This window comes from Dipodomys ordii, unplaced genomic scaffold (genome assembly GCF_000151885.1).
Source record: "Dipodomys ordii isolate 6190 unplaced genomic scaffold, Dord_2.0 Scaffold26, whole genome shotgun sequence".
In the NCBI taxonomy this organism is placed as follows: Eukaryota; Metazoa; Chordata; class Mammalia; order Rodentia; family Heteromyidae; genus Dipodomys; species Dipodomys ordii.
The window spans coordinates 2,517,816-2,544,056 of NW_012267242.1; the positions used below are offsets into that span (position 1 = coordinate 2,517,816).

At 40.5% G+C, this 26,241-nt stretch overlaps 2 protein-coding genes across 7 annotated transcripts in view; one reads left to right on the top strand and one right to left on the bottom strand.

The window, feature by feature from the left end:
* The window catches only part of Vash2 (vasohibin 2), a 28,882-nt gene extending 17,880 nt beyond the window's left edge, over positions 1 to 11,002 (top strand). For both annotated transcript variants that reach the window (XM_013015316.1, XM_013015317.1), the window contains 2 exons: positions 789 to 904; positions 10,930 to 11,002. In XM_013015316.1, the coding sequence (XP_012870770.1) occupies positions 789 to 904; positions 10,930 to 11,002 (189 nt within the window). The remainder of the gene's footprint in view (positions 1 to 788; positions 905 to 10,929) is intronic.
* Angel2 (angel homolog 2 (Drosophila)) overlaps positions 1 to 26,241 on the bottom strand; it is a 35,998-nt gene that overhangs the window by 1,117 nt on the left and 8,640 nt on the right. For 4 of the 5 annotated variants that reach the window (XM_013015311.1, XM_013015315.1, XM_013015312.1 and 1 more), the window contains 6 exons: positions 25,876 to 25,945; positions 23,918 to 24,339; positions 23,041 to 23,167; positions 22,616 to 22,673; positions 19,017 to 19,180; positions 16,094 to 16,889 (listed from right to left, as the gene is read on the bottom strand). In XM_013015311.1, the coding sequence (XP_012870765.1) occupies positions 16,738 to 16,889; positions 19,017 to 19,180; positions 22,616 to 22,673; positions 23,041 to 23,167; positions 23,918 to 24,339; positions 25,876 to 25,945 (993 nt within the window). In that variant the 3' untranslated portion in view covers positions 16,094 to 16,737. Of the gene's footprint in view, positions 1 to 16,093; positions 16,890 to 19,016; positions 19,181 to 22,615; positions 22,674 to 23,040; positions 23,168 to 23,917; positions 24,340 to 25,875; positions 25,946 to 26,241 lie in introns of those variants that run through there. The other variant, XM_013015313.1, reaches the window with a different exon arrangement.

Here is a 26,241-nt window from a genome sequence, read left to right on the forward strand (position 1 = left end):
TCTGAAAACCAGGATGGGTGGCTTCTCTGCTTTAGGATCTATTTCAGAGTCACATTGTATTGCTGGTCTGACTTCTAAGCTGCAAAGCCCTTGACATAAAATTCAAACCTGGAGTCACCACTGCAGGCGAGAACTTTCACTAAGCTAGCCTCATGTAGATCTTTTTACCTCCACAGTGACACAATACCGGCTTGCTCCTGTGATTTCCAGGACTTGCCAAACTGCTAAGAGAAAGCTGGTGCACATTGAAGACCCAGGGGACAGGGGTCTGCTGACTTCAGGCTAGGTTATGTTTAGCACCGGGGAACTTTTCATTCTGCAGGAACCTGGAGTGTAGGTTTTGATAAATTGAGACTATACTGTCTGTGTGTGAGATAGGAGAATCACAGGAGGCTGGTTTGGGAGGCCATATAGATGAGACTTTGCCCTCTTGAGGAGAGAAACTTCTAAGCAACTAAACATAGCACCAGAAAACTGAAGCACTGGGCTCATCTTAGTGTGATCATTCTCTAGAAAAGTAGTATCCTTGCCTTTTCCAGGGCAGAATTGTTCCTGCTCTGTGCCATCCTTTATTTTTATTTTTATTTTTCTACAGGGAGGAATGAGAGGAGATTTGATCTAGACAGGCATTCTACTACTGAGCCATGTCCCCAGCCCCTGCTCAGTGCTTTCTAAACCACAAGATTATGGATGAACGGAGAGCTAGGATGCTATGTGGTGGGAAAATGGAAGGGTGGGGTGGGGGATTTCTAAGGAACTATGTGAATCACTCTTCATCTCTTCTGTAGATCTTGAAACCTGCAAGTGCCCACTCACCGACCCAAGTGAGAAGCCGGGGAAAATCCCTGTCCCCTCGGAGGAGACAAGCAAGCCCCTCAAGAAGGCTTGGCAGACGAGACAAGTCGTGAGTCCTCTTTCCTCTTATGCAGTGCAAGGAGCTCCCAATCTTCAGCTAGGGTCAAGCATCCTATGAAGATGCACCACTTCCTCCCTCCCAAGAGTCATGTGCAGAATGGCTGCAGCTAGTTTTTAAGAAGCATTCCAGTTGGATCCATTTCACTTAGACTCATGAGGACTTTGCAGTCAGGGACACATGAGGTTTTTAACCAGGGAAAGATACTAGGATTGGTGTGAAGACAAAAGTCAGGATGAGGTCAAAAGACTAGTGGTGGCAGCTGGTGGTGGACTGAGGAAAGTGTAGGACAAGGGCAAGTTTGAGTTTAGACTGTGGAATTTGAGCTGCTTCCTACATATCCAGGAGAAAGAGCCAAGTATGGTTATGACCCAATAATTGCACCGGTCCAGGAAACCTATTGTGGGTCTGTCAGCACCAGGAAAGGATCAGTGACACCATCCCTGTGCTGTTATTTTAGTATCACATGTGGCCAGCAGGTCATTTCTAAATGTGTTGGGTGCCAGCAGGAAACTCGGGAGTAGCCCCGCAGGCAAAGAAAAGGCTGATGGGCCTCTTGTAACAGGCCAGAGGCTCATCAGTGGTAGGGCTCTGGCCCCTGACTGGATAATTTTAGTGGCTTTCTGTCCCCCTTCCCCCTCCTCCTTACAGCTGGAGCTACTTCCAGCCCTGAATTCTGTCGCACTTTTGCAGTTGTCTGAATAATCCCTTCCGAAAGGAGGATCCGTGTCACCGGGTTGACACAAGAGTCAGTTGAGTGGGAGGCAAGAGATGACTTCACCAGAGTCCATTAGGATCAAATTTCCAGAGCAGGATGGGGCTCCCCCTGCTTCTACCCCCATCCCTTTTCTTCCTCTGCTGCCCTAGGAGTTTTTATTTTTTTTTTAACTTCAAGCTTTTTGTTGCAGTAATTGCTTTGATATGAACATGCAGCTCCTATCAGATACATGTGGATGAGAACAAACTCCAGGATTATGGTTTTCCCTAGGAGTTTTTTAAGCGATTTTCCCACAGAATAGTCATGTTTCCCTCTGTGATTCTTTTCTTTTTTCTTTTTTGTCGGTCATGGGGCTTGAACCTGGGTACTCTTCAGCTCAAGGTGAGTACTCCACCAATGAGCCACAGTGCCACTTCTGGTTTTCTGGAGATAAGAGGCTCACGGACTTTCCACCAATGAGCTACAGTGCCACTTCTGGTTTTCTGGAGATAAGAGGCTCACAGACTTTCCTGCCTGGGCTGGCTTTGAACCATGATCCTCAGATCTCAGTCTCCTGAGTAGCTAGGATTACAGGGGTGAGCCACTGGCAGCCAGCTGTGGTCCTTTTCCTCCTCCTCCTCCTTTCTTCTTCTTCCTTCTTCCTCCTCCTCCTCCTTCTTCTTCTCTTTTTTTTTTTGGTGCTGGTCCTAGGGCTTGAACTCAGGACCTGGGTATTGTCCTTGAGCTTAGTGTTTGCTCAAGGCTAGTGTTCTATCACTTGAACCACAGCTCCATTTCTGGTTGTTGTTGTTTTTGAGTGATTGGAGATAGAAGATTCATAGACTTTCCTGCCTAAGGTGGATTGGAACCATGAGCCTCAGATTTCAGTCTCCTGAGTTGCTAGGATTATAGGCATGAGCTACTGGTACCTGGCTCCCCCATGACTCTTAAAAGGTAGGGAGATGAAGACTGAGGTTTCATCTACTGTTCCAAAGCCTTTCTGTGAATTCAAACCAACTGTTTCCTAACTCTGGGCCTCCATCCCCAGTAGGTCTCCACCGAAGAGCAAGGCTAGGAGTGTGGGAGCCTGGGGAGGTGGTGCAGGGCTGCTCAGGAGGCCAGGGTGAGAGGATGGCTTCAGCTTGTGAGTTAAGAGACCAGCCTGGGCAACATAGTGAGAATCTGTCTCAAAATAAAACCACCTGGTACCTAGGAGACCAAGACCTAGAGAACTGAAGTACAAAGTTGGTCTGGGCATAGAAGTCCTCGAGAACTCCATCCCCCAAACCAGCAGCAACAATCAGGGCTGGAGGTGTGGTTCGAGGGGTAGAGTACCAGCCTCTAAGTTCAAACCCTAGAACAGGAAAGGAGGAAGGAACACCTATTGAGAAGCACATTTGTGGTCTGAAGTCCTTGTAGGCACAATCCATCAGCACCCAGCTTTTGTGCTTTATCTTTCTTTTCTTTTTTCCTCCATCATCATCTTATGGTAGCTTACGCTGCTGGAGCCCCTCAGAGTTCCAGAGGTTAGTAAACCCCACTTCAAGATAAAATTTCCCTTTCCTACAGGGCTACAAGCTGGACAAACTCCTGCTCCTTTCTGTCAGGAAGGGTTATGCATGCCCAGGCATCTGGATGCGTGAGCAGAGGCTGTTTAATGACGACGTCACGGGGAGAAAGTCTGATGCCATGGCCTCACTGCATCTAAGATATAATGAATGAGGTCAAAGAAGTCATTATCCTTGGATCCTAAGCAAGAAAAACTCCCCAGAGAAATGTTCCTTTAGCGTGAAAGGCAGAGGGGAATTTAGAAAAGAGAAAGAAAAGTAGGAAGGCTGTGGAAGGAAAAGCAAGCCTCTCAGCTGATGTGAATGAGCTATTTCTACTCCCCTGGCTTCCCTCACTGGCTCCCTGTTGCTCAGAGACCCCAGGGCTGCTTGAAGAAACCAAGATGGAATGGTGGGCCTTGTCAGGAAAGATTATGTAGGGCCGAGGGAGCCAAGAGCTGGTCTGAGCCTTGCGGGTCAGACAAGGTCAGGGTTTCTAGAGCTGAGAGGTTCTGACTCATGGAAGGAAAGGAGAGGTGACATCAGAGCCTGCCAGTGGTGCCCCGGAATCTCAAACAGTGGCCTGTGGCTCTTGGATGTTGGCCAGAGCCTTCTGCCTGGGGAGGGCTTGAGGCACGGAAGGACCCAGGGCAGGAGAATCTCTTTGGAACGGAATCTGTTTTGGCAAAGTCTCTCCGTTTACATAGCAACTGTCATCTGTGGGCCCTGTCCGCTGTGCTACCATCCTGGAGACAAAGAATGTGAGGGAGGAATGAGACTAGCCTTGAATGAGGGTGACAGGTGTGAATGAACCTCTCCTCTACCTAACTGCTCTCTCCTACTTTGCCTCAGTGGCCTTCCCAGTAGGCCTAAAATACTAAATTGGGACCTGCTTGCCTTGCCCTAATTCCTGCCAGAGCTGGCAAGAGAGGAAGGCCTATCTCTTACCTGGACCACCAGCAATTGGCCGATCCTGGTGTGTGAGTGTGAGGGTGTGTGTTTACTGCCAACTGGGCAGAGGGGAGGCTGGGGGTTGTGGAGGGCCCTAGAAGCTTTTTTCCTCTTCAATTTTTATTTTCTTTGGCAGTACTGGGAATTTGAACTCAGGGCTTCGTGGCACTTGCTAGGCAGGCACCTTCTTTCAAATTTTTGGTATGGTCTTACTTTTCCTCCCTAGGCAGACCTGGATCACCATCCCCTACTGATGCTGATGTTTCCTATATAGCTACAATGACAGGCACCACACCTGGTTGAGATGGTGGGGAGGAGGGGGTTCCACGTGTACGTATGTGCGGGGGGTGGGGGGTGAGGGAGAGGGAGAAGTGTTCTCTCAAACTTTTTGCTTGGGTTGGCCTTGAACTACAATCCTCCTGTTCTCTACCTCCCAAGGAGCTGGGATTACAGTAGCTTAAACCCTTACACAGACACACACCAACTTGTGTTTCAGCCTCAAGGTGCAGTGATGTATTACTGTAGTCCTTAAGATGCTGCCATCCTTTTCTGGCTCCAAGGCTTCTTGTGGCTTCAGTGGCTACTGGCAGCATCTAGCGCAGAGGTTGCTTCCGTGCATGAAGCACCTGATGTGCCACTGTGAAGGGGGGACTTTCTATAGCACGTACCCATGGTGCTGTCCTCCCATACTACCTCCCCCTCACAGCCTGGGTCCAGTTGGCTCCTGGGGTACAGATCTGAAATTAGGGTTAAAGGTAGGGAGATACTGGATGGGCAGCAGTTTACCCTAGCTCACTCTGGCTCCATGACAATGGACATGTTTGGCATTACCCTTGTGTGCTGAGAGAGGAGGTCTTATTCTCCCCACAAAGTGACTCAAAGGAAATTTAGACTCTTCTACCCCTCTTTCTCCAGAGTGCTGTTCAAAAGCCCAGGAGAGAAAAATCCTTTGCTTTCTTTGCCCTTGTTTGGACTCAGAGGGACTTGGAGAAATGCGTTGTTCAGTGTAAAATAATAGCCCAGGATCTGATGAGAGGATCTGGGCAAGCGCAGACCTGGTTGAATCATCATCTTGGTGCTTGTGTTCCTTAAAAATAACCCCCTGGCAAGGTTCTAATTATAAATTAGGGAGCACTGGGAAGAGGTTTCTGCATGCCCAATAGCTCAGCCAGCCCTGGCCCTGACATGAGCTGGCTACTGAGCACGCTTTCTAGCTGGGCCCTGGGGCAGGTGCGGCCCTTTGCCATGCCACAAACTACAGCCATTGTTGCTGTGAAAGGGTTTCATCTTCTCCACCATCCGCCAGGATTCTCAGCTTTGTTTGCTTTCTGCCAGAATTTACCCCCACCCCTACACCGCCTGTTTCTAGATACCTAAGTGGGTTGGGGACCATGAGGAAGAAGAAAACCTTGTCTCTGCTTTGGGAGCCTACGAGCTATCTGTCATGACAGAACCACATTCAGCTTAGTAGGCAGATCCTATACAGGTTAAAATTTGTATGTAAACAAACAAAAACCTCTTTTTGTTAACTCTTAAAATTAGCAAAGCAACATGAATTCCTGGCTTAGCACTTAAAGTAGTCCATGATCATAGTAGCGTATGAAGCCCAATCTTCCATTTACATATCAGAGACCTCAACTATTCATTGAATGGTAGGTATCCAGTAGTGGGATTCATAGATGAATGTACTTGCGTCCTGCCCTTATTCAGTTTCTGGGACAGACCCATGGATGGTGGTCAGTAGGAAACAACACTTAGTAAGTACTGGAGTTTGAGTGTCAGAAATTAGAAAATGCTGCATGGTACTTGGTGCCATGGGTTGGACTTGAAGACAAGACATAGGGAAAGACATCTCAAAGTACAGGCAGCATGATCAGGGTGTGGAGGCAGGAGAGACCATGGTGTTCTCAGATAAGTGAACATACCTTAATTGGGGTGTGAGAGGATGGAGGCCCTGTAGTTAAAGTCATGGGCCCTAGATTCTTGGTGTGTGTGTGCGCACACGCGCGCATGGTCGCACTGGTACTGGGACTTGAACTTGGGGCCTGGGCTCTTTCGCTCAACGCTAGAGCTCCTCTACCACTTGAGCCACAGCTCCACATCTGGCATTTTATGGTTAACTAGAGATAGGAGTCTCATGGACTTTTCCTGCCCTGGCTGGCTTTGAACCTTGACCCTTAGATCTCAGCCTCTAGTATAGCTAGGATTATAGGCATGAGCTACCAGCACCAGCCTTGGGCCCTAGATTCTGAGGATCAATTCTTGCTAACAGTGCAACTTTGGTTTGGGCAAGTCCCCTGACCTCAGTGCTCGCTCTTTCACAAAAGGGATGAGTAGATGAGTGTCAATGTAAATCTTCTATTTAGCACGATGTCTGGCACAATGTAAGCATCTAATAATAAAAGCTATTTATAATGGCAATTTCCGGGCACCCAAGAAGCACAAGGGGAATGGATGGAAATGCTAAGCAAAGGTCTAGAAAAAGGAGGCCAAAGACTCCCAAATTAAACCTTCTCTATTTTCAGATGTGCCAATAGCAGAACACAGCTAAAAGGGTGATATCTAAGGAATGCAAAGGAGTGTGGAGAAAATTCTGTTTCCCAGGTATGAGGGGCTCTAGTCCTGAGAAACAGAATTTTTCCTATGAGAAAAACCAGTGAGTAGCCAAAAACTGGCTTCTATCGCAGTGAGGCCACTCGACAGGACAAGTGGGCAAGCAGATGCCATTCTTGACCCTGTATCCTGGCCTGCACAGATGTCTCAGAAGGTATTGCTAGGCACAGGGCAGACGGAAAAAAAGGCCAGGCAGGTCAGATGGACTCCAACACTTCAGGAACAATACTAAGCTAGCTTCTTACGGGCAGTATTTTCATATGGGTGTGATCTGATGCTGAGGAAGCTACGGCCAAGGCCCCGGGAAGGGGGGCGGGGCTGAAAGCAAAGCTGAAGTCAGGCACCAGTGGCTCACACCTATTAATTCTAGCTATTCAGGAGGCTGAGATCTGAGAATTATCATTCAAAACTAGTCTGAGCAGACAAATCCAAGAGATCTCATCTCCAATTAACCAGCCAAGAGCTAGAAGTAGAGGTATGGCTCAAATGGTAGAGTTCCAGCTGACCAACAGAGCAAGTCTCAGACTTCAAGTTCCTATACTGAGGGTAAAAAAAAAATAAAGAAAACTATAGCTAGGGCTATAGTTTAGTAATAGAAAGCATGTTTAAGGCCCTAGGTTCAGCCCCCAATACATACTATGCACACATGCATAGGCATATATACACATGTTCAGAATCTAGGGTGAGTCAATTGGTAGGTGCTACAATACAAGGATTATGAAACAAAGGATTCTCTTAATAAGCTCAGGAATTGTTTTCAGGGAGAGTATGAGATCTCAAGATTTTAGTCCTACATAGATTACAGGGTTACAGGGTTACTATAAGGGTGACTCCCTAGCTGGTACAGTGGTACAGGCCTATAATCCCAAGGCTATTCCCTCTTGTGCTGTCTTTAGTGACCTCCTGGAGGTCAGAGCTTCCCCCAACCCTTCCACATTCTCTTTAGGAGGAATGCACAAAGACAAGGAAAAACAAAGAGGAAAGGAAGAGATAAATGGCATCTTCCAGTTGTCTTTTGAAGCGGTGTTCTGAATGTTACTCCATACTTTCCTTAATCTCATTGGCTACAAGTTAACCCAAGGCCAGGCCTGGCTGCAGGGAGGCTGGGAAATGTAGTTTGTAGTCAAGCACCATTTGCTCTGCTAAATCAGGGGTGGGGTCAATAAAGAATATGAGCCTGGATATTGAGGAACCACTGACTCTGTCACACATAGATCATTAAAGTCGGCACCAGTTTAAGTCAGCTAATACAAATCTAGTTTATATTTGGATAAGAAATCTGTGCTTCCATAGTGACAGCACCAAAAAGGTAGTGTGAAAGTCATAACTGCTGTAGGAAATGGCCTGCATTTAATCCTATTCTAAAACCAAGGAGTACATAGAAGTGCTGCAGGCCTATCTTTTGACAGATGAGCTTTTTATGGCTGAATTTTCTAAAGTAGAGCCCACCAGGGAGGCAAGAAGTTGACTTACCTTTCTAGCAGCATGTGCCTTGTAAGGCTGCTGTTAACGTATGGGGAGTGTGCTTTCAGGGACAGTGTTGCAAATTAGCTGAAAGATGAATCTTAAGCAGAGAGATAAAATAGATTTCATTTTAGGCTTTTGGCCAAACAAGACACATAAAGACTCTTTAAACGTGACTGGCCTGTAAGTATACTAGGCTCTCTCCCTATTAGTGGGCTCAAGACTGGGACTGAAACAAAAGTCTGACTCGTACAGGAACACTGTGATCCCTTCAGCTGTCCACTTAAGAGGAGGGACCAAGCCTGGTGCCGGTGGCTCACGCCTGTAATCCTCGCTACTCAGGAGGCTGAGATCTGAGGATTACAGTTCAAAGCCAGCCCGGGTAGGAAAGTCCGTGAGACTCTCATCTCCAATAAACCACTAGAAAACCGGAAGTGGCGCTGTGGCTCAAGCGGTGGAGTGCTCACCTTGAGCTGAAGAGTGCAGGGACAGCACCCAAACCCAGAGTTCAAGCCCTGCAACCTACCGAAAAAAACAAAACCAAACCAAAAAAAAAAAGAGGAGGGACCTTCTGTGGCCCCCATGAGCCCATTCTTCCAGAGCTGTCAGCAGTGGGCCCTATTTAAAGGGAGCAGGGAATCTCCAAGGAATGATTGGACCTCAAGATGGGAAGTTTTAAGCATGAGATCTTACACATGTGAGATATCTACCTGCAATTAGCTATATTTTCAGCATTGAGGGTTTGTCCTAGGGATCATGAGGAAAAACCCATAGAAATAAGTCCATGGTCAGGTTAATAAACCCTATGTAAAACAGTGACAATTAAGATGACTAGTTGTTTTAGAGGGTCAAATAGTACATTGGGGAAGGCTGCTTGACCACTTCAGAGAGAATGAACATGGACTGGATCATGAGGATTCCATCTCAGAGAGCGAGTGACAGACAGAGAAGCGGAATCTGTTGGCTTGGGACCTGCCATTCACTGAGCTGAGCTGAGCTGAGAAGTGAGCTGTTCATTTCTATCTGAGTGAGATGGGCCTACTTTCATGCCAAAGAGAAAGCACTGGCAGTCAGAAGCTCTTTCAAAGATACAAATTAAGCAACTTACAGCTGGATGCTAGTGGCTCGAGTCTCTGTAATACTAGCCACTTGGGAAGCTGAGACCAGGATTGTGATTCAAGGCCAGCTTAGATAGAAAATCCAGAGACTATCTCAACGGAAGGGATATAGTCTTTATCTTCCTAGCTATGGTGGCAAGCCTAAAACAGGCACATCATAATCCAGGTATGTGTTTAGGCAAGAAGTGAGACCTCATCTGAAAAATCAGCAGTACAAAAAAGGGGCTGGAGGTTTGGATCAGCAAAATACCTGCCTAACAAGTATAGGTCTGAGTTCAAACCCCAGTCCTACCTATCACCCTTCCCACAAAAACCCCCAATCTTTACAAGTATATTTTCATTTTTAAGCACCTAAGAAGGTTCACAAATAACTATAAAATGCTATTATTTTCATGCAAAACTGTGTAGGTCTGAAACTTCTGGATTAGAACTCACTATACACTGAATGTCTTAAACTTAGTATAGTCTTGGTTATCTTTTATCCAAGCTGGTAAGAGTGAACCGTTAACTGGTAAATGGAAAACAAGTTAAACTATGAAAATCCATAGGCACAGGGCTATATTGTAAAGTAATTTAGAAATTGACTTTAGTGGAAACAGATGATGTATTAAGAAATCTTTGCAATACTTTTAAAAGTACTTTTTTTTTGCCAATTCTAGGGCTTGACCTCAGGGCCGGGGCACTATTTCTGAGCTTTTTTGCTCAGCTAGTGCTTGAGCCAGTCTCATTTTTGGCTTTTTTCTTTTGGTGCTTAATTTGAGATCAGTCTTAAGAACTTTTCTGCCTGAGCTGGCTTTAAACCATGATACTCAGATCTCAGCCTCCTGAGCAGCTAGGGTTACAGGCGTGAATCACAGGTGCCTGGCTTACTTTTCAAGTACTTCTACATGATTTCAACATAAATGCTTAGTTTTCTTTTCTTTTTTTTGGGGGGGGGTCCAGTCGTGGGGCCTGAACTCTGGGCCTGGGCGCTGTCCCTCAGCTCTTCAGCCTAAGGCTAGCGCTCTACCACTCGAGCCACAGCGCCACTTCCGGCTTTTTTCTTTTTGCTTATGTGGTGCTGAGTAATCGAACCCAGGGCCTCAGGCATGCAAGGCAAGCACTCTACCACTGAGCCACCTTCCCAGCCCAGGAGTAGTTTTCTGTTGGGAAATATTTCTATACTGACATCCTTTTTCACTTAAAATTCTAAGAGAGTCATCTTGAATTAATAGATTTAAACTTGAATAGTAACCCTCCACCAAGGGTAGCTGAGAACCTCTCCCAGAACCTCAGTCACTTGAGTCATTTTGTAACTCCTGGGCTTCCCTGGGAAGGTAGTATTGCTGGGGGAATTTTCACTGAGTTCTGGAGTAAATGATTATTAGACTCTTGCAAGATACTGGATTTAAAAATGTTTTAGTGCCACCCAGTTCAAGCTTAAAACTGAACACTGAAAGTGTTTTAATCTGTTAGCATGTCCCTGAAAACCTATAAAAGCAGACTTGGAGAACAAATAGGGTTGGGAAGCAAGTGTGGCAGTGGCAGTATGTGTGTGTATGTGTTGAGCAGAACTGAGTAGAAGACCTAGGTTTTTAAAAGCTCATTACCTTTCTGCCCCATCCTCTTCATGTCTTTCATCCTTAGGCCTGCTCTGCCTGAAAAGAAGATGGCTGACCTCAGTACTCTGAATGAAGTGGGCTATCAAATCCGAATCTAGTAGCCAAGCCATACTGGCCAGCAAGAGTTTCTGTGGTGCTTTTTTTCTGCACTTTACCCAGCATCTTCAGGAGGAACTGCAATTATTTATTAAGAGCTTGGGGATTTTATTTTTAAGGATTCACCTAGAAACAGAATCTGAGTGAATGGGGACATGATTAGCTTTAAACAAAACAAACTCCTGAAGAGGTGACCAGGATAAGGCTAAAGTCATCAGCCCCACAGGGCTGCAGTTTCCTTCACTCCAGATCTCAAGGATAATAAGCATTAACTTTTTAGTTTTTTATTTTCCTATTTGCCTACTTTTACTTGCTCTGGATATTATGCTTCACCAGTAGTCAATGTTCATAAACTTCTCTCCCTTTTTTGGGTATAGTAAGGTAACTCAGTCAGTATTACCTTCTTTTTCAGCAATAATGGAAGCAAAGATGGGTGTTTTTTTTTTTTAAAGCAGTTAATATTACCTCAGCATTTTTTTACATCAGATATGCAAATTTAATGGCATTTTGGTTTTTTATATTCTATTTGTATTGTTTCCCCAGTATTTCCCATGGGGAATCTCCATTGCTTGGGAGTTTTTTTTCCTGATGCACGTGATGAGAGTTAAGGTATTATATGCAAGTGTTTTACTAAAAAGCACTGAAATTCTTTTGGCAATACGGGACCCATTTTTAGGATCTTATAGTCTTTTTTACAGTATTCACTGACAGCAGTTTTTTTGTTCGTTTAAAACAAAACAAGCACTTCAGACATTAGTCTACATTCTGTCATTATGTTTAAACTTTGTGGAGTCTTAGCTAGCTAAAAGCACAGGAGGCCATGCCCTTCTTACTTAGCAGGATCTTATCTGTCAGTCAGTCAGAGAGGCAGACACCAGGAACAAGGCAACAAGTTGTAAGAAGTAGATAACTTTTCTGTTCACATTTTAACTGATTTTAAACAGAATCAAGCTTTGATTCTGAAGCACTCACTGATAAAGATGTGTTCTGACATCTTATATTAAGCCCAAAGGTGATAGGAATGTAGGATGTGATGATTTTCTAGTACCTTGCTTTTAGGTACATTTCATGGAATTTAAGAAGTATTGGAAAATAGAATAAATTATAAAAAGTAGAAACCTTTTTTTTTTAATGGAAAAGTCTTCCAGTACAGTATTACATTTTATGGTGTGATCTATGAAGTTACAGTGTAACTCCTGGTTGCAGACCACACAGGGTAACTAAAGTAAACTGTATGTTATATAAGTATCAAGAGGAGAGCTTCTATTCTGCTTCATTTGTTTTATCTTTTCAACCATGTCAACTCACAAGACCAAAGGACATACTTAAGGAAAGTCTGCTGGTCCACAAAAGTGCTTTGCCTCTGGCTTTAATAAAAGTGGTTACAGGAAGGTGGTTAAAAAAGAAAACTTTTGGAGTGACAAGGAAAGTAAAAGGACTTAATGTGTCAGTTAGCTATGTGCACCAGAGCTGGCTCTAATCTAAAAATCAGTTGTGTTAGTAAAAGCACTTATTTTCTTGAAGGAAATACTACGTCCTTTAGTGCATTACAGTCCTTGTCACAAACTAAAATGCAGCATAAATTTAAAATTCTGAACTTAAATCACTTCCTTGAAGTATTATTAGAGTTTAAAGTGGGTTAGGAGGGCATGGGGTGTAGCTCATAGTAGGATGCATTCGTATCATGTTCAAGGTCCTGAATTTCGTGTCCAGTATCCCATCATTTCTAAAAATAATGTTATCTTTGTACATCTTTGCATGGTAAACATATCTGCAGCCTCATGGCCAATGCATTTAGATGTTCAGTAGCTAGTGAATCATTTCATCCTTATTCTGAAACAATACTGACTCAGCCATTTATCTTGTTTATTCATTTGAAACTTACAATATCCAGTAAATACAATAAATAAAATGCCACAACTATCCTATGACCAAGTATTACCTAAGGAGAGATGATCCCATCTAAAACAGATGGTTGCATAGCCTCTAAACTTCTAACACAAGAAAAGAGACAAGCAGTATGAAACTGTTCCTAATAGTCTTAATGTATAATTTAAAAACTGCCAGCTGGCTTGATGACTTAACTAGTGACTTAATTTCTTCTACACTTACTTTGTGGTGTTTAGATTCATTTTCCAAAGCAACCATTAAATCACCAAAACACTGAAAAACTGTTCATGCTCAACACTGTTTTGTTGCTTATAGGACACGCTAATTTCTAGAAGACATAGGAAAATTCCTAAACTTCTAAATTCTAATGTAGTAATTAAAACAGTAACATGGAAAAATAAACCCAACATTATACCATTTACAACTAATTTTAAGAACTCAAATTATAATAAAACCATGAAATAATTCAGGATCTAATTGTTAAAAAAGTCCAAGAGAAAGTTTATGTGTAAGATTGTCATGGCAATACAAGCAAAGTTTAAATGAATGACAGAAAATTTGAGACTATACATTGTGCTGTTTTGAGTACACTTTATTTCAGAAAGTGGTATTTAGTGATATTTACTATTTTCTATACTCACGGAAATCATGAACATCTCACTTTTTCTAAGTCAATTATTTCATAAGGATTTTATTAATAGATATTGATAACAGAACTTTGGAAATCTTAATTCAGTATTCTTACTATACCTAAGGCTTTTGTAAACTATAGTTTTATGTACAATCTTGTACAGTTTTTTTGACATACAATTCAGAATCTTGTTTATTCTCTTGAACTTTGTTCTGGCCAATACATTTTTTTTTAAATCTTTCAGAATAACTGTGATTGTTTTAGTGGGTATTTTTCTAAGTCAATGAAAACTTGTATAATGGTATTTTAGAGAATGCCAGATAAGTGCATGTTTCTAGTTACTGTTTTCTCATCACTTGTATGTTTATAATACAGCATGGAACTTTAATAAAACCATCTGGAAACTTAAAGGGTTGTGTTTCTTCTAAAACCAAAAAATTGTCTGATTTATTATTTTTTTTCTTGTGCTCTTACTACACACTGGACCTAAGTGAGCAAATTTATCCTTCTCTCACCTTACTTCTTTCATAATTTTCAGACTATATAAATATTACTTCATTTTAGTACACCTCAGTTCATTATGTTTGAGCTTTGCCCTAAGTAATAAAGGCAATAAGATGATATAAAACAGTTTAAGATCATGAAACAGGTCAGCTTAAACACCTTAAACATTTAGCAGAAAACTTCATGCACAGATGTATAATAGTTTATTACAAAATTTACAGGTACAAAGTGCAAATGATCTGATGCCTGTTTCCTCAACCATTTAAACTCTTTTCCTTTTCTCCCTGTCCTTTCCCCCTCCCTTCCTTTTTCTTTTCATCCATAAAAGATGAAAAGCAGACAGTTGTTAAATTCCAAAAAAGGACAAATTTCAAATTTGCATATTATATTTTTATGACAAAGTATAGTAAGGTCAGAATTTTATTACTTCACAGTTCTTTGCATTTAAAACTTGTATAGTATAACACTTAAGAGAGATTTGTTTTCTGTGGTTGTTAACCAGATTTTGTTTTTGTCAGGTAAATACAACTCTCCAGTAGAGTTACTGAGTCTACAGGTCAAAAAAGAAAACAGAAGTATGTTAGTATTGTTATTATTTTTGTGTGGAGCTTTTTTGGTAGAGAAAATTACTTTTACCCATTGGCTTCTGGTCCACTAAATAATGCTTCATTTGGTAAGCTAACATAGAAAACAGTTTTACAGATCAACTCTATCATAGTGAAACACATGAAATGGGCTTAAATTCACAATACATTAATCAGAATACAAAAAAATTAAGTTTATACAGGTTTCCAAGGATGCTAGTTTACTAACAATGATCTTTATAATAAAGCCATTTATTAAAAAATTCACTCAATATAGAATAGTTGTTAATGAATCATTTTTCTTTCCCTAATACTACAAAGGGCTAATTGGACTATCATTGTAATTTGATGATGACTATAGCTGTTATTCAAGATATGTAATATTCCACAAACTGAAAAATGTGGACAATCTTGGAACTAGTTAATACTGTAAACAAAATTAAAAGGGAGAAACATTTAAACATATTCACTTAGAACTATTTTTACTAGACATCTTCATAACCCACTTGCCTCTTCTGAGGCTTCTCTTTTATTTAAAAATAATTATAGTAAATGATTCAGTACAAAAGTTTTTTCTTTTTTTCTAAGAGCAGGACTTGAACTCGTTATCTGACACTTGCGCTCATTGGCTTAGAACTCTACCACCTCAGTCACAATTCCAACCCTAAGTACAAAACTTTTTAAAGTTGAAGACTACTGTTTTCTAGTTTAAGAAAAAACATTCTATTAATAAAAGATACTGTAAAAACATTTATAATTTAGTGCAAAATGACTACTTAGTAAAAATGCCTATAATTCCTGATCCTACTATCTTAAGAGCAGAGGAAATTTCCACATTTTGTGCTTGTTTTTTTGTGACTACTTGTATAGAGTCAACTACCAAATTTATGAGATCTGCTTCTAACACTTCATAAAAAAGTGTTAAGCACCTTCTCATGTGAGTATTTCATAAGAAAACACTGAGAAACAAATCATTTAAACCAACAGGGAACACAACAACTTAAGAGTTTCAAGACCTTATGCTGGTATCTTTCACTAGTTTTACTACTTTGTTAAACTTCTAAGGAATAACAAAAATAATCTGAGAGCTGCCACTTTGTTCAAAGACAATTTCCTAATAAATTTCTGCTGAAATGGTTCAGTAAAATAAAGCCTTCACCAACCCAGGGATCTTTTTTTGCAACTGAATGGAAAAAAACAAAACAAAAACAGAAGAAAAGCCTGCCAGGGCAAGGCATAACCCAAGTGTCTGCTGTTCTTGGCTGCTGCTGTCTGCTATAGGGTGGAAAGAATGGGCTTACATGAAGGACCTTGTTTTCTTTTTTCTCGGTCATGAGTCTTGAACTCTGGGCCTGGGCACTGTCCCTGAGCTCTTCAGCTCAAGGCTAGTGCTCTACCACTTGAGCCATAGCACCACTTCTGGTTTTCTGGTGATTAACTGGAGATAAGAGTCTCACTACAGTCCTGCCCAGGCTGATTTTGAACCGTGATCCTCAGATCTCAGCCTCTTGAGTAGCTAGAATTACAGGCGTGAGCCACTAGCGCCCAGCAGTACCTTGTTTTCTTACCAACAAATTCTAGACACATAACAAGGCTCGGGACAGTAAAAAGATGGATTAAACAGTTTTTTTAAACTTAAAAGCATTATCAAGCCCTTCAAAACTTAAAGATGGATACCTATGGATGACCTAATTTCTGAGATGAATGAATGAGAACTCTAAACATAGGGTTCTCCCAATGAAATCAGGCCTTCTGAAAAGGAACCTACTGTGGCTTGCAAAAACTCAGGTACTTTGGATCCTTTATAAAGCTTCCCAAAAACATGAAGTAAACTTCTTTACCCAGAGGGCTAAAGAAGATTCACCACATTGAAATGCTGTTATCAACATTACTAGGATTCAGAATAAAAATATTTAATCTCTTTGATAATAAAGAGTATTTAGATTTCAACTATTAGTAAAAATATTTTTTCATTATTGAAAAAAATACTGTAAACTTGTTTCTTCTGATATGTTTCAAGCATTTAACACAACTTCTTCAGAAAACCCATAGCACAAAAATAAACATGCAAACACTTAAGAGCTTTTCATTCTTTGAACTAAATTTAAAAGAAAATGATAAAGCAGAATCAGAGCTCAAGTCTGAACTTAGCCAATAAAGGCAGATGATCTGAGGAGTTATTTTCATTGGGAAGTCCATTTACAGTCCATAAGTCTTGTTCTGTGAGAAGTGACAGTCTACCTAGAAGTTTCAAGCCACCAATCAAAGAAGTTTCAGCTCCTACATTAAGAAACACATATTTAGTGAAACTGTCCCCAGGTCACTGTAAGTTAATCATGTAAGTCCTCTCTAAACAGGGGAGAAACAGAACTTGACAGTTCTTTAGAAGACTTAATACGCAAGGTTTTAAGATATGGTTAAGGTTTTGAGTCATAGCTGAATTCTAATTTTAGCAGTTTTTGATGTTATTTTTATGTCAGATTTTTTTAAATTTCTGCAAAATCTTTGGAAAATATTGTAATATATAAACATATTAAGATGAATATAAGATAAACTGCCTAAGAAATTTGTCCATCCACCAGCCTGTAATTTTGTAAAATGAAATAGATTCATGTATTAAGTTTAAAGAACAGCAGGTTTTTTTGAATCTTTTTTTTTTTTTTGGTCCGGCTGTGGGGCCTGAACTCTGGGCCTGGGCACTGTCCCTCAGCTCTTCAGCACAAGGCTAGCGCTCTACCACTTGAGCCATAGCGCCACTTCCGGCTTTTTTTCTTTTTGCTTATGTGTGCTGAGGAATCGAACCCAGGGCCTCACGCATGCAAGGCAAGCACTCTACCACTAAGCCACCTTCCCAACCCAAGGACAGCAGGTTTTTTTTAACAAAAAAATGTATTATGAAAACATTTACCAACCACAGCCATTGGGAAGTTCATGAGGTGACTGGAAAAGTATTATAATTCAGTTCTAGAGAATCACTTCTGAAGGGAACAGAAGCATTCTCTTAGTAAGACATCTGAAACGCCGATCTGTGATACTCTACTGCCACCTAGTGTACTTTCACAGGCAAGACAACTCCAGGAAGTTTTGTACAAGCATAGTTTGGAAGGAGTAGGCAATCTCCTGAATGTTACTAATAAGGTAATTCCCAGAAGGAAATAGGGGAGGGAGAGGTAGCACACACAAACTGAAAGGGGGAAAATCAGAGAAAAGGGCTACTATTATGAAAGACTTCCAAGAGTTTTCTGAAAGAGATTTTTGAATTATTTTAAATTTTCTTCTCCACTTAAAATCTTTTGGTTTAGTATACAACTTGACCTTAATTGAGTCATACAAGGAAAAGACAGGCCTATTACAGACTAATATTCCAAGGCTAACATAAACATGTTCTACAATGAAGGCAGCATGCCTTAGTATAACTTAACCACAAAACTCTATGATCATACTTACTATATTCCATTTCTATAATAGAAAACTAAGGTTATGGCAAATAAAAATAAATAGCTATGTGCATATGACCATATAAAAGGATATTTATTGAAATGAACCCCAAGAAACGGAAACAAGAAGTTTTTGATTATACTGTTTCCCTCCCTTCCTTCCTTCCTTCCTTCTCTTTGTTTTATTCCCTTTTGTTGCTGTTTTTGATTTTTGTACCTTTTGTATAAAAGTTTATCTGATTGGGCAAGGGGAAGAAAGCACAGACATGGTGGACAAAGGGTGAACCAATTTATCAGTGATATTAACTAGACACTATGTTGGAAATGAACTATACAACTGGGGATGGGGGAAGGGAAGCCAGAAGGGGAAAATCTGGGAGAGAATGTTGGGGGGGGGCACTGTTCAAAAAGAAATGTACTCATTACCTAATGTATATAATCCCTCTGTATTCACATTTACAGTAACATTCAAAAAATAAAGAAAAATATAAAGCAGTATAAAAGATCTGTAACTCAAGAACTGACTGGATTTGGATGGCAGAACTAAGGACATAACATGCAATAATTTGCTTTATTGCCTCTCTCTGATATATACAGGCAGTTATCTGATTCATTTATATATATTGCCCATCCGTCTACTTAAAACATCTCATCGGCCCTGGGGCTTAAACTCAGGGCCCATGCGCTGTCCCTGCTTTTTCACTCAAGGCTAGTGCTCTACCACTTTGAGCTACAGCAACACTTCCAGTTTTCTGGTGGTTAATTGGAAATAAGAATCTTACCAACTTTCCTGCCCAGGCTAGCTTTGAACCACAAACCTCAGATCTCAGCCTCCTGAGTAGCCGTGAGCCACGGGCTCCTTATAAATATAGAACTTCATCTAGATTTTAGCTAACTTACTCAATTTCAGCCTTGGTTTTTGCCACTGTGTTCTCTAGCATAACTAAGATTACATATAGTCTTTATTTACCTGGCTGCTCAGCAGTGACTTCCTTTTCTGAAGAATAAAAAATGTAATCTACAGTTATGGCACTTCGAGAATGACAGGTTGTTACTTCTGGAATTCCAGTGTCAGGAAAGTAATGTGAATAAACAGATGACAAGCTGAAATGGTGCTGCAAATGTGAAGATACTCTACAATTAAGAAGAAAAAGTAATTAGCATCCATCAGGCTTTTCATGACTTCTATAAATTTGTTCTATTTAAGCTAACTTTGCTTCAATTTCTAGATTATGACCATATATTAGGACATATTTATTTTTTGTTTTGCTTTTTTTTTTTTGCACTGGTCATAGGCTTGAACTCAAGGCCTAGGTACTCTCCTTGAGCTTATTATTATTTTTTTGCTCAAAATTAGCAGTGCTCTACCACTTCAACCACAGCTCCATTTCCTTGCTTTGCTTTGTGAGACAGGATCTCATTTTGTAATCCAAGCTGGGCTCAAATTTGGGAGTGTCTTGCTCTTACCTCCCTAGAGCTAGAATTAAGGTATATACCACCATCCTCAGATGAACAAGCTTTTTTTTTCAATAGACCATATCGTAAGTGTTCATTTATTCATGTAGTGATAACTAAAACCTATTAACAATGCTCTAAGTTGAGGATAAAAGAGCTCAATCAATACACTAATTATAAAATTAAGTATGTTTAAATGTTTGGAAATATCACAATGAAATCCTCCCTATACAGCTAATATATGCTCATTTAAAGACAACAAAAATAAAAAGTACAAAGACTAACATAGTAAATATTTAGTAAGTAGTGCTTGCTAAAATTAAAGACATGGAGAGTCTCTACTTAATATCAAACATATAGCTGGGCCTTGGTGACTCATACCTGTAATCCTAGTTCCTCAGGAGGCTGAGATCTGAGGATCATGGTTTGAAGCTAACTTGGGCAGAAAAGTCTCTGTGAGACTCTTACCTTCAATTGGCCACTCAAAACAGGAAGTGGTGCTATGGCTCAAGTGGTAGAGCACTAGCCTTGAGCACAAAGAGACTCAGGGACAGCGCCCAGGCCATAAGTTCAAGCCACACAACTGAGAAACATGTATTCCCAGACTTACAATTTTTTTTTTTTTTTTGCCAGTCTTGGGACTTGAATTGAGGGCCTGGGCACTGTTCCTGAACTTCTTTTGCTCAAGGCTAGCACTCTACCACTTGAGCCACAGCACCACTTCGGGCTTTTTCTGTGTATGTGGTACTGAGGAATCGAACCCAGGGCTTCATGCATGCTAGGCAAGCACTCTACCACTAAGCCACACTCCAAGCCCTCATTTTTTTGTTGGTATTGGGGTCTTAACTCTGGGCCCGGGTGCTGTCCCTCAGCTCTTCAGCTCAAGGGTAGTGCTTTACCACCTGAGCTACAGTGCTGCTTCTGGCTTTTTCTGCTTATATGGTGCTGAGGAATTGAATCCAGGGCTTCATGCATGCAAAGCAAGCACTCTACCACTGAGCCACCTTCCTAGCCTCCCTTATTTTGTTTTCTAAGAAAATCACCAACATAGCATTCAAAAATGCTATTTGAAATCCTTAAGATTTCTGAAGTTAGATGAACTATTTTTTCTGTTATTGTTCAAATAAATAATTTTCCACCACAGAGACAGACAGACAGACAGACAATCTTGCTAGGTAGGCCTTGAGGGCCTAGAATTGGGTCTACAGTGAAGGCTGGCGTTGACCTTGCAATTGTCCTGCTTCGGCTTCCCAGTACTAGGACAGACACGCTGCCACACTCCACTTGTACTACATCTTAAGACAAATTCTATAATGGCTTACATTTTATCTTGCTACAAATAGTGGTGATGTTATAGGTAAGGGGCAATGATCTTTAGAACATTGTCTATTAACGTAATTTTAGGGATCATTTATGCCTTAAATTTTTTTTTTTGGGTCCAGTCTTGGGGCCTGAACTCTGGGCCTGGGCGCTGTCCCTCAGCTCTTCAGCTCAAGGCTAGCATTCTACCACTTGAGCCACAGCGCCACTTCCAGCTTTTTTCTTTTTTCTTATGTGGTGCTGAGGAATTGAACCCAGGGCCTCAGGCATGCAAGGCAAGCGTTCTACCACTGAGCCACCTTCCCAGCCCCTCCTTAAAATTTTTGAACATTTAAAAAATTCAAGAAATGATAACCAAGGCCAGGTGCTGGTGGTTCATGCCTGTAATCTTAGCTACTCAGGAGGCTGGGATCTTAGGATCACGGTTTAAAGCAAGCCCAGGCAGGAAAGGATGTGAGACTCTCATCTCCAATAAACCACTCAGTAGAGCTGGGAAGGTGGCTCAGTAGGTAGAGCGCTTGCCTTGCATGCATGAGGCCCTGGGTTCAATTCCTCAGCATCACAGATGCAAAAAGAAAAAAAGCTGGAAGTGGTGTTGTGGCTCAAGTGGTAGAACACTAGCCTTAGCTGAAGAGCTGAGGGACAGTGCCCAGGCCCAGAGTTCAGGCCCCACGACTGGACCCCCCTCAAAAAAAAAACAACAACAACAACAAAAAAAAACCACTCAGTAAACCAGAAGTGGCGCTGGGGCTCAAGGGGTAGAGCACTAGGCCTTGCGCTGAAGAGCTGAGGGACAGCGCCCAGGCCCTGAAAAGAAATGATAACCAAACATCTACTAAGTTCCAGGCACCCTTTTAGGTACTGAGGAGATACTCAAAAAACTGTGGCCATTGCTTTAATAAACTCATGTCAAAGAACAAAGAATCCCTTGAAAGTACTCTGAACTTCTAACTTCTAATTTTGTTTTTTATTTTGGTGGTACTGAAAGCTTGAGTTTGCTAAGCAGGTATGCAAGTACTTGAGCCATGTCCCCACCCTTACCAACTTTTGGTATCTGATAACTTTTATTTACTTATATAGCATTATTAAATGCTGAATTCTGAGGATCATAGTTCAAAGCCAGCTGGACAGCAAAGTCCATGAGACTTCTACTTCCAATTAGCCACCAAAAAGCCAGAAGTGGAGCTGTGATTCAGTGCTAGCCTTGAGCAAAGAAGCTCAGGAATGGTGCCCAGGCCCTGAGTCTAAGCCTCAGGACTGGCATGTGCACATACATGCCCACACCACACACACACACATGCACACACACACACACACAAAATTTAACTAGGGCCAGGTGATGTGGTGCACGTCCATAACCTCAGAGCTTGTGAAGTTGACTCAGGAGATCTTGTCAGTTTAGAACAGCCTGAGCTATGTAGTAAGAGTCTTCTTACAATAAACATACATAAAAGTAAATGGATGTCTTTCAAATTGCTATCTTACTATGAAAAATTCTTTTTATAGATAACAACTATACATATAAACACACTTTTTATGTGTGTTTGTGTGTGCTGGTACTGGGTCTTGAACTCTAGAGTTTTGAGGAAACTGAACTCAAGAGATGTTAAATTTCTTGTACAAAAGCAAGTATCTCAAAAAATGCAGTCAGGAGTGAAATTCCTATCATGACGTAAAGTTCAGTTCTTTCTACTAGCATGGACTATCATCATCTTCATTTTGATCCAAGTATATGAGAAGTAATTTTTATCCCATGCAGTCAGGAAATGTCTATTGTTGTTCTTCAGAACTCACTTTTCAGCTGTTACCAGGACGTCAGTTTCCCCCAGCTGTGCTTGAGTCACATCACCATCTGAAAGAAAAGAGAGAAATGTATTAGTCCTATCAGCATAGAGTTCATTCGGTTCTACTTTGTCTGGGTTCTAGCCCTCTTACACTAGAAATGATGCTTAAGATGTATCTAGCTTAGACAGATGCTGAATTAAATGTTTTATCTCATAGTCTAGACTGGAAAAATAAAAGCATTTCTAAGGCAACATGCAAGTAGGTCATGCATAGACAATTCTGGAAGTTTAACTTCGTGTAAACTTGAAATAAAAGTAAGTAACTATATATAGATATGTATATTCCATGAGACATTATCCCTTTGAAAATTTAGTTTTGTCTCAAAAGGGAGAATTATTACCCAGCAAACTGCCAAATGTACTGCAAACACTTACCTGTCTTTTCTACTTTTGACACCTGCTGTACCTCATACACACAGCTCTGTGAGATACCTAGGTTTGGGGGCCAAATGGGCATAGATAAAATTCTTTGTCCCCGTGAAGACTGTTCCTGGCCAGATACCTAAACAAAATTTCAACAGGTGTCTTAAGTGAATAGATTTTATTTATGTACTGAAAAAGTCATGTCTTAAAGGTAATTAAAAACTTATTACCTTTTATTCACTATATTAAATGACTATTTGTGCTTATCATGTTCAAATATAGTTCAGAAAGTGCTTACCATTTTCATGAAATGATGAATCTTTTCTGACATATACTTTTCTTCATTTGAACTAATATTGCCTCTCCCTTTTTCTAGCAGCTATACAGTTCCTAGTACATCAAATACTAAAGGAGTTAAAAATCTTGTACAATTTAAAACTACCATCCAAGGAAATTTTGGTTTAATGTAAAGAACAAATCATCTAAATTAGGCAGAGGAAAGCATAATGAAAATAATGTGGGTAAATTATATACTGAAGAATTAAAAGTTATTATTGTGTAAAGGAGAATTTATATTACTGTTTTGCTAATCATACTGCCCATATCTAGCATTTAAAATTCTACTCTGCCACCATGTAAACAGTTCCTTGAGATACCCATGTTTGTTAGTGATTTTCTTCCTTTTTTTTGACTGACTGGTAATACCTCTAAGCAGAGTGTTTCCATGGATAAAAGGAAAAGATGATATGAAGTCTACTAAGTTACCAATGACCAGTTGTAGGTAAGATAGAATAGTGGATCATGAAGGTTTTCCAACAGCCACCTAATGACTACCCTCACATTATGGTCAATAGAGCAACTACCTAAGAATGATGAAACAAGCACTTACCTTTCCTATGGCAAGTCCTTCATAGTTCAATTTCCCTTCTTTTATGAAACTATAGAGTGGAGAACCAGGAACAGAATTAAAGTCACCACACATAACAACAGGACAGAAGCTGCCATCTTTTTGATGGGCAACACTGGAAATTTCTGCCAACAGCATCGCCAACTGGGTCAGCTTAATATCACCTCGCCTTGGATTATACAATAGATGTGTATTAGCTACACAGATGGAAGAAGTGGAGGCACATGGAATTTTAGGCTGTAGGAGTAAAACTAATCCTATATTATCTCTGTCCAATAGAGGAATATCAGGGCGGTAGAATTCCACTGGATTCACTGATAAAAGTGAAAATTTGGAGTGTTTGAAGCAAATGGCACAGCCATCAGGTTTCCTTCCTGTCCGCATCTTATATTCACAATGATAACCTATAAAAGAGAAATAGATTTATAACAACACATTTGTCAAAATACAGCTCTGCTATTATTTTTGGACAATGTTTAGTAAAGTGTATTCTGCACAACAGAATACAATGCTATTAAGTATTGGAATAAAACACAAAAGCCTTAGGACTATAGCTGGGGACCCAGTTCAATGGTAGAACATTTTCTTAGTATGGGTAAGGCTTGATCCCCAGCACTAGAGGAAGAAAAAAATGACAGGAAAGTATCCAATTTTTTTTCTCAGTTTTTTTCTCCTTTCTTCTATGTTTTTAGAGGGAGTCTAGGTTGGCCTCACACTCCTGATCCTCCTCTATCTCCATTTTCTGAGTACTGATATTACAAATGTGTAGGACTTTATAGTATCCATTTTTGAGCTAGGCAAAACTTTTTTTGGTGGCACATATCTGATATCCCAACACTCAGGAAGTGAAGGTAGGAAGATACAGTTTGAGTATAGCCTACGCCATATAGCAAAACCACCCTAAAAACAAAACAAAATGCTTACACTTGAATCTAACTTGTCTCTTTAATGGCAGATTTAAGTCCATAATATGGGTTATGAGCATTATCACTCTCTCAGTTCCAACATAGTAAAACTTAATCATGACAATGACTATAAGATCTTACAATGGGCTGTCCTCATACTCGACCTATAATCTTTCATCTTTTTGAACTTTTCCTCCTCACTCCATTCCAACCACACTGGTTTTACTCTGCCCTTACCACATTTCAACATCAGAGTCCCGCTTTCTCTGCATCATCTGCAATGTTCTAGGCATGCCTCTTCCTTCACCTCTTTAAGTCTTTGTTGAAATATCACTTTATCTAATCATTGTTTAAAACACTATACTGCTTCTTTTCCAGAAAACTATTATTACTTAATATACTAATTCACTTACTTGTTTTATTGTCAGCTTTTCTCCACTAGCATGTACATTCTACAAGGCAGTACCTGTTTGGCCAAATGCTCTACTTCATTTCCTAGAACAATGCACAGTAAGTGGTAGGGACTCAAATAATATTTGCTGAAGGAATGCAGATTTCTCAAATCTGTGTGACCAGAGATGACCTGTCTCTAAGGTTCTTCACATGGGTTTGTAGTTTTTGCCCATGAGTTACTGGTAGCTCTGCTGATCTCATGGAGCTCAAAAGCTTAGAGATCTAGTGGTGGGCAGAACTATAGCAATTCAGAGAAAGGAAACTATTAAAAAAGGATTCTAATAACCTTACTCTTTGAATTAAAATTATGTCTCCACACAAATTTTCCTACTGAAATACCTCAATCTTGCCTTGATCATTTAAAAGATGTATCAAGAGTTTCAAAATTAAGATTTTTTTGAGGCCATATGTGTCACACATATTTCTTTAGCAAGTTATGCATGAACCTACAAATACGGAGTGACAGAGGGGAGATTAATTGGAATATGTTATAAACATGTATAAAAATGTCACATATCCCCTATAACTAGCTTATACTAATTTAAAAAAAGGTAAATTTGGCTAAAACAGGTTATATTATACCCAGTGACTCCAAACTTGGCCTGATTTCTGTTCCATAATGGTCTTCTTGAACTTCTTGCAAACAAAGAACCTTGGGAGATAAAAATTGGCTCAAATTAAAACATATAGGCACAAATACAAATTTTTTGGTTCTTTCTTTCATCTTTAAGAAACAGGCTTCCAGAATTCCAAAATCAATTTCAACTCAAACACTTAATACACTTTTAATTATGTATACATGGATCTGATTAATGGTTTCAAATATCATCAATCTTAAAATTTCTAACTTTTAGTCACATGGCACTTGCTTACTGTCCTAAACAACCTCCAAAATTTTTTTTTGGCTAGTAGTGGGGCTTGAATTCAGTGCCTTGTACTTACTTGCTT